This window comes from Scyliorhinus canicula, chromosome 6 (genome assembly GCF_902713615.1).
Source record: "Scyliorhinus canicula chromosome 6, sScyCan1.1, whole genome shotgun sequence".
NCBI classification, from domain to species: Eukaryota; Metazoa; Chordata; class Chondrichthyes; order Carcharhiniformes; family Scyliorhinidae; genus Scyliorhinus; species Scyliorhinus canicula.
In genome coordinates, this window is record NC_052151.1 from 162,340,176 (window position 1) to 162,348,841 (window position 8,666).

The 8,666-nt window shown below is 45.4% G+C and overlaps 1 protein-coding gene across 1 annotated transcript; it reads left to right on the plus strand.

Moving 5' to 3' along the window:
- Nucleotides 1-990: 990 nt before the first annotated feature.
- On the plus strand, nt 991-8,177 carry alkal2b (ALK and LTK ligand 2b). The gene is made up of 6 exons (XM_038800372.1): nt 991-1,472; nt 1,966-2,275; nt 3,249-3,305; nt 3,413-3,493; nt 4,916-4,992; nt 7,326-8,177. Exons 2-5 carry the CDS (start codon nt 2,014-2,016, stop codon nt 4,978-4,980), a joined length of 465 nt encoding a protein of 154 aa, XP_038656300.1. The 5' UTR covers nt 991-1,472; nt 1,966-2,013; the 3' UTR covers nt 4,981-4,992; nt 7,326-8,177.
- Nucleotides 8,178-8,666: the final 489 nt, after the last annotated feature.

Genomic DNA, 8,666 nt, shown 5'->3' on the forward strand with positions numbered 1-8,666 from the left:
CCAACATTTTTACGCAACACAAGGTCAGAAATGCCTTACCTTCCAACTAGTTTCCGAACAGCATTTTTCTTTGGCAATCAATGTATTCGGCGATGGGGAGGGGGTGGGGTAGGGTTAATACTGCGGATCATTTAACACAAATACTCCCTCACAAGTGACTTTCTACTAATTCTCCTATGCATTATGCAACCGTTGTTTAAACCTGAACATAGTTGACCAGTGGCGGCGGGGGTCCGCGCGGAACAGAACCCCTGCAGTGAATCAGACCCCAGCGTCTGGAGATCGCCGGCAAAAGTCAAACTGAATGGCTCTCACCCGGTCGCTGAATGGCGCTGTTGTCAGTTTTCTCCTCCCTAGCCTGCACGCTGTTACCATCTGTGTATCCTCTCCAGTTTGATACACATCAGGCATTGGGGGTGGGGGGGGGGGGGAGGGGGGGGGATAAGACTTCATAACAGAATTGGACGACATAGGGAGCAATTTTAATCATTAAAATCACTATTCCGCATAGGGCGGGGGAAGAACTGATCCCACCAGTTTTGCACATTTGTTGGCATACACGCTTTAAGTAAATGGAGAGGATCCTCAGATTTTCAGAGGTTATACCAGCTACCCCCGAATTACTATCCCCTCAAAGGGTGGGCGAGGGGTTTTGTGTGTGTGTGTGTGGGGGGGGGGGGGGGGGGGGGATGTAAATAGTTGGATATGGACTCCTGACTAACTGCCTCCCTCGCTGTGTGTGTATATATATATATATGTGTGTGTGTACACACACTTCCCGTGAACTTATCCCTAGCGTTTCCAATGATGTGTCACATCGGAAACCGGACTTGGAGAAACAAACATGTTTATCAGAAATCATATCCTGGGGCTTATCAAATAAACTGCAAGCGGACAGGAATATTAATGCCCGTTACCGCTCTTCTGATTGAAGAAAGGGAAAGGGAGGGGGGGGGGGGGGGGGGGGGGAGAGGAAGTTCCTGGTATCCACGCAGGGTTGTCAGTCAGAGTCGGTCTCCTCATCATCCGGGCTGACGAACATAATGCAATTCAAGGAGTGCTTGATCGGGAAGGATGAATTTTTCGAATAGCGTTAACACGTTTCCAATTAAAGAAACGCCAGGGTAATCCGGTGGGACCGATTACGTCTGCAAATAGTCAGTAAAAGGCTGGGAAAGATCTAACGAAAGTTACCGAACAAAAGGTTGCCAAGTGGACTTTTATTGTTTACCACCCACCTCGTCGATAATATCATATTGAACTACCACATGCATCATATACTATATAAGGGCCTGCGCTTGGAGGCACGGCTGAAATGGTGTAGTTTATGGAATAAAGTGCACACCAGCAGAAATTATTTATTGTGTGACCAAGTTTCTACCTTTTCCGAGCGGTGACAGCGACAAGAAGGGAGGACGCGAGTTGCCAGGAGAGGCAGCTGGCTCTATATTGTGTCAAGCCCGGTTGGAAAGGTAAATAAATGCGTGGAATTATTTATTGTTTTTAAATTTCAGATTGCTGTGCCGGGTTTCAGACTTTGGGGATTTGTTGCTGCGGGTGTTGCAAAGCAGAAAGTGCTGGTCGCTGTCCACCCACCCAGCCCGGATTTCCCAGCCGCCCCTTTGCAAAGTGTAGGAAGAGCAGCGGAATTCTGCTCACTTTTGCCACTTTTACCAAATGTGCATTTATTTTAAAAGTTTAGGCGGGGGTTGGTGGGGTGTGGGTGGGTAAGGGGGGGGGGGGGGAGTGCTGTGTCCATTTAATGACCATCCCAATAAGTTGCCACCCTGTGCCGCCGGCTTTTAAACCACAAGAGAGTTGGTTTGCCAGTCCGGGAATAGCAATAAAGTGCTATCTGCAAATGATAGTGAAGGGCGCGCTGGCGAATGGCTCTGCAATAACGGAGCGCTGATCTAACTGCAACGCTGCTTGGAGATCACCATGCCGCTCTCTTTCCTCTTCTAGTGCTACCGAGTCACGGCCGGGGGAGGCTTTAACCTGATCTCAACAGCAATGAACGGACTGAGGTCGCTCTTCTTCTTTGGACTTGTACTTCTGGTGATCACAGCTGGATTTTGCAAGGAGAGGACAGATCTCGCAGAGTTAGGGGAAAACAAACCCCTCTTTAACTTGATATTGAAAATCATCAACCAGTTACAAAAACAGCATGGGGAGCAAACCAACGAGTTGAACTATTTCCCGCAAGGTGTCGACTACACTTTTGATTCTCAGGAATTGCCTGACAATGATGTCTACCACAAAGAGGGGAGGGTTGGTGAGTGCCTCTGCTCCATTCCTTCAGTTAAGACCGCGCATAATGGATAGCAATTCATTTATCCTGTACTCAATAGAACCGGGGAAAAAAGAATATTGAGTTGCCGGATCCCCGGCACGGGCTATTGGGATCTGGGCATGGGTTGGCACAACCGGTTGTTGCCCTGGTGCCCCTGGGAGCGCGAATAGTCAAGCAGTTGGCTCGCTTTCGCGCGAATGTTGCTGGTTTAGAGTAGAGGGAGGGAGGGCGCTGGCTCTGTGCGACACGGAATGGCAATCCAAGCAGGATTCAGGGAAGGAACGAGATCAACAGGCAGCTCATTACAATGACTGGGCTGACCGTCTGCTTTTCAGCGGATGAGAGTGTGAGCCATTGTGTTCCCTAGCCAGGGCAACGCCACAAACTCTCTCCTGCTTTGTCTATCCAGGCTGGTCGACATGAGGACATTGACCAAACTGCTCCCGGACCAATTGTTTTCCTCTAATATTGTCACTCATGTTAAATGTGTTCATCTGCTGTGGGCAGATACAGAGGGTCTCACGCACAGTTAGCGGGCGATCCTTCCAAAACATCATGAGGCAATTAAAACACACACAGTCGGCAATTATAACATTGGGAGCGACACCGTGATCCCTGTCATTCCTGATTTGGAGCCATGGTTCCGAATTTCCCAAAAAATAACTGGAGCTGTGGGAATTCTCCTCACATCCGAACCAAAGTACAACTCTTCGACTTGGCTCTTTCGCGCGTTCCTGCAACCTGCACATCTGGCGGGGGCGGTAATGAAGGTCAACAATTTATGAAGTTGCTGTGGGAAGAACAACCCGAGACCGTCCTTCCCACACGTCTCAAAAGAGCCCGCGCAGACAGCCTGAAAGCGCCCTCTTCGACTGAGCAGGATGGCCAAGTGTAGTGGATGTGTGTGTTACCGCGCTCACAGCAATGTCATTAATCTGTATGTGTTCTCCAACAGAGATAGTGCCCAGAGATCTGAGGAAGATGAAAGACAAGTATTTAAAACACTTAACAGGTAAAGGGCTCTTACCCTTCCACTGTGCGGATCCTGTGTGTGTGGGGGGGGGGGGGGGGGGGGGGGGGGCAGAGGCGATTTTAACACGTTTCTGACTTTCTTTCCAGGTCCACTTTACTTCAGCCCCAAGTGCAGCAAACACTTCAATCGGCTGTACCACAACACCAGGGATTGCACCATACCAGCATGTAAGTGCGTCTCAGCCAGATCGGCCCTGGTACAATTTACACTCAAATGGATCGCTGTAGCCATTCGCCTATATTTGAGTTTAGCGCTTCCCAATTTGTGGAAAACTCCGCGGCGCTGGATATCTGCAATTTGAAGCAGAATCTGCAGGAAACTCAAGCTGCTCTGCGGAGGGTGGGGGGAGAGCTAACCCTTTATTTGGAAGACTTGCTTGAGCATTACTCGGGCGAGTCACGGGAGCCAGGCTGCGGAGTTTGTGTTATATGGAAGCTGCCTGGGTAGGTTTTTGTCCAGCGGGGACGCGGTTTGTATTGGTTTGGGTGCAGCTGTTACAGAGAGACAATCCTGCCCCACTCCTCAGCCCCAGGCCCACTCACAGAAGCCCGTTGACAGCGCTGACACCCCGAGGGGCGCCTTTCATCTGTGTGTGGGTGGGGGGGGGGGGGGGCCGGGGGGGGGGGGGCAAGCACGCTATTTAGATCAACATTTAAGCTGTGTCAAGTTGACATGAATCTGCAGTTTCTGAGGGAGATGACAACGCAGCTCCAATAGAAGCACAACTAGCAAGCTGGGGTGGGGGGGGGGGGGCGGCAGTGTGCCGTTAACAGTTTGCAGGTCTTAAACTTTAGTGAGAGGCGGTTCTGGGGAAGGGGAGTGGGGCAGGGGAGGGGGTTACCACACGGATGCAGCGAAGGCAGACTGAAGTGTAGGGTGCACCGATAGGACTGTGGCGACTTGTTGCAATGGGCTCGATGCAAACTTTCCTCAGGCAACCCCCCCTCCCCCCGTTGTCACGTAAAATGCAGCGGTTAGCCCGATTGGATCAAGTTGAAGGCTGGGGCTCAGTTAAAGGACACACAACACAACACTTGCAGTGACAGGCGCTCCAACCCCATTCGGCTCATGTTTTAGTGCATGGACCGTCATACTCGAAAAATTGGGATTTTAACCGCCCTAAAGTTGATTTCCTTTAAGACAATAGTTTAAAAATACGATGAGCATGAAAATCATGCCACAATCAGTCTGAGACACCGCCGTTGAGCGAGTGTTAATGTTTTGCACTGTTTCGTGAATGTTTTTTAAATGCAGACAGGTCGCAAGACCAAGTTGGACAACTAGAATTGACATTTCTGGTTACATACATCCTCCTGGATTCAGGCAAAGCCTCAATAACTACATAAATAGTTCTCCATGGAAGGAATGCAGATAACAGTATAGTCAATTTCCACTGGTTTTACGAAACGAACACGCTTGTAGAATCCAGCGATTTATCAGAGGTCAGGGGGAAACTATTCAGTGCTCTGAAATATCTAACTGCACTCTTTCCAAAGGAGCTACTCAGGCAGAGAGGGCACAGCGAGTGCATTTCAGATCGTGTTTCTATCCGATGTTTGCAATTGTCTGACCACATTCTCTTCTTGTAGATTATAAACGGTGTGCCAGACTGCTCACAAGATTGGCTATCAGTCCGATGTGTGTGAAAGGCTAACTTCGATTACCGGTAAGTGTTATTAACCCTGTGATTTTGGGAGGAGGGGGCGGGGAGCTTTACAGCGAGGTCATCCGAAAGTTTGTGTTGTGATTTTTTTTGGGGGGGGGGGGAGGGGTGGCTGGAGGGATTAAGAGGTGTCTGCTGGAGAGGGCTGCTTCAAAAGGAACTATTCCGTCAGTGAATGCATTTTCTTACCACCGTACAGTTCAAGTGTAGCTCTGTCATCCAGCCAAAAATCGATTAGCTGCGAAATGCAGCACTTTAATTCACATCCATCCCAGATAGATCTCACATCGTTACCAGTAAAACACGCCCTAGCTGCTCACCCTGTAAGTTTCTTATTCACTTTGGAAGTTCCGCTGTGACACACTTCAAACATCTTTTGAGGGCCATAATCAATCCAGATGAGTTTTAAAATGACTCCCAATATTTGGTCGCTGCTAGATGCTCTAAAGGTTGTGAGTCCTCACTCAAACCCGTGCCTCGCTTCGGAAGGAATAAAACTAGTTTTGCTCTCTTCCATTTACAACCGAACCAACATTGACATTAATTAGATTGTTGCTCACAATGTAAATCGCGGCAGTGTGAAAGGTCTCTTGGCAAGGCTTTGCCATCTTTCCTGGTTTACTGTGCTAGACGCGGCCACACCAATTGCCATGGCGACGACTTAATTGGAGATGAATGGAGCTGCCAGCAATCGGCGTCCACATTATTTTGCAAAACTTCATAAATCAATCGGGCGGCCTATGAAAATGGAAGAGCCAGCCGTGAGTAATTAACATACGATCGACTGAACTTCCATGTCCCACTAATCGGCCGCACACACGAGTGCTCGAATGCATGGGTTAGGAAAAAGATACACAAGACATCTAAAGAACCTGTCTCCCAGGAGGAAACAGGCAGTAACCACCACTCACATTCTGAGCAAAATAACAGGCATCATGTACACATGACTTACTTCCATTTCCTTCAGGTTCCTGTAACAAACACCCGGCAGATTGACAGGGTAAATAGGAGGTAGCATTGCAGACTGTTCGAGGAAGTGCATAATTCAGTGCGAAAAGTTCCTTTCATCATTGATTAATCATTCCCTCCATTCACTCAGCTTTATAACAGAGCTGGGATAGAATGTTTCGGCTATCATACAGAACTGGACTCCCGGTTCTGATTTGCCTTGGTGAGTTCCGCCAACCAGTCAATATTTCTACACCAGACGTTTCTCCATTAGATTTTTTAAACCAGCTTGAAGTTTCTCGGGATGCTATTCTTCCCTTAAACATTCGTTCCGTCAGGAGGGTGCAAAGGGCTGATCGTGAATTTTAGTTGCAATAATTATATGGCCATTAGTCTGAAGGAAAGATGATTCAAATGTAACACTTGGGAATGTTTTTCCTTAATCTGCCACGCCTCACCTATGTGCAGCCGGTAAAACCCAACCACCTTCGGCAAATTGGCTGAAGAGCCAGCAAATTAGCAATTCAAAGCTTAGATAGGAATGCAGTATCTAACCTACTCCTGCCATTAAGTAGCTACAATGGATGGGCAGAAACAATATACCATACTTACGATACTTTATGTAATGGAACTGTTAGTGTAAAGCACTAAACAGTGGGTGCTCCATTTATTTTTTGTTATCAATATTTTTATTAAAGTTTGCATTTTTATACTGTACAAGAAATGGATGAAACAGTTATAATTTATAATTTACACATTGTTCCTTTTCGGCACCCATCCCCTCCCCTCTATTCTGCTGGCTCCAGGTCTTTTCCTAGGCCCTTTCCTTCACCGTAGACGGTTTGTTTTGCCGGTTATTTTACTACTTTAGCTTTGTGAGGGACCCTCTGGTCTCCATGTCGGTCTCTCCCTGGGTTCCCCTTTGGCGTTTCCTTGGGTCTCTTACCCGCTTTTGCAACCCCCCCCCCCCCCCCCCCCCCCCCCCCCCCCCCCAGCTGCTGTCTGCTCCATTTATGGCACTCGGGGAAACTTGCAGTCCACTCATGCACCACAGTAATGCCGGACTGCATGAGGTGGAAGGACAGGAGCAACAGATGTCTGACCACATGATTGTGCATTCTAACAGTGCACTCTATTTTATGGAAGCGAGCCTTGCCATTGAGCATTTACAAGAAACAAAAACAATTACCCAACGTCACATGATGGTGAAAGGCACCAGAATTTGCCATCATTTTCACAACATAAAGAATTGAGCACACTCTTGAGCTAACCTGGAAAATGAACCAGATCATCGACAAAAATGTAACAATTTTGCACAACTTGAAAATGACTCATGTTTTTTTTAAATCCCTGAAAAGTACACAAAATGCAACAATCTTGTTTTACAGGTGACAACATTAAGTTAAGATATCCCCAGAACCAAGAAAAGTGCCTTGGAAAACAACAGGGAAACACATTGATCTCAATACCTTTATAACATATTCCATTGTGAATAAAGATTTATTTTTGCAAACTGATGGATTACCTCCATAAAACTCCTTAATGTGCATTTTGTATGTTGTCAACATTATTTCTGTAATTCTGTACATTCATATAAATAACTGCCAATGTTACAAAGGCTGAACATTTAAGAAAATAATAACACTTCACTGTTTTCTGTGTAATGCTGCCAAAAATTGCACAAATGCTTTCTTGTTCAACAACCAATGTTTGGAACATTCTTTTGTATTAAATATTGAGACACTCAGATACTGTTCAAGACAAGGCTAATGTATCCTAAATTTACTGTATGATTTTTCATGCTTCAGAATGCTGGTTATCTTTGCTGTCATATGTAATGCTTATGCAGTTTAAAACCATTTGCTGTGTCATAACACAGCAAAATATTGATATAATAGAATGCTTGGGGTTGCCCTCTACTCCAAGAGATAACTTATGGTTTGCATGACATTTTTCTTGCCTTTGTCTTTACAAAATTGAATATTTTAAAACTACACTGTTAGGTTAGTACATTGTTGGTTATGTTTACATTCTCTGAGCTGAAAAAAAGAAGTTTGTGAGCAATTATCTTTTCTCTAACACAGTGGAGTGTCATTTACACAGAAACATACAAGATAATGTCATTAGTCACTGTACATTAAGATTTATAAACATTCCAGCTAACATGTGCAATATGTATATATTGTAAAGACCTGAATATATATCAGTTATAAAATAAAGTGTTTGGTATTTGACACAGACTAGACTGAGTGCTCTTTGTATACATTCTTAGGTTGTTTCTTTTAGATTTTAAACAAATTTTTCCAATCATTGATTCATGACAAAATATGTTTGTGAACTCCAGGCAGATCTTGGTTTACCCAATCATTGCACTTCTCCAAAAGTAGTGCAGATAAATGAAAGTGCACAATATTCATTTGGGAGGCAGTACATGTGATGTGATCGTATTTGCCTGTACAACATTTAGGATGCATCATTTTGAATAAGTGGTCAAAACCTACTTATAAAAAAGCCTGATGAAAGCAGTTCCCCAAGAGAGGATGACACTTTGGAGTCATGTTTCATAGTCTAATTTTAGTTCCAATACTTGATACATTTGTATTTAATAGCCATTTTCAATTCTACATTTTTGTCCACTGTCACATTTTGAATCAATTTAGTCTTCTTTTTACATTTTACCATTATACACCAGATTATCAGATATTATTGGAGCCAACATTAATAATTAA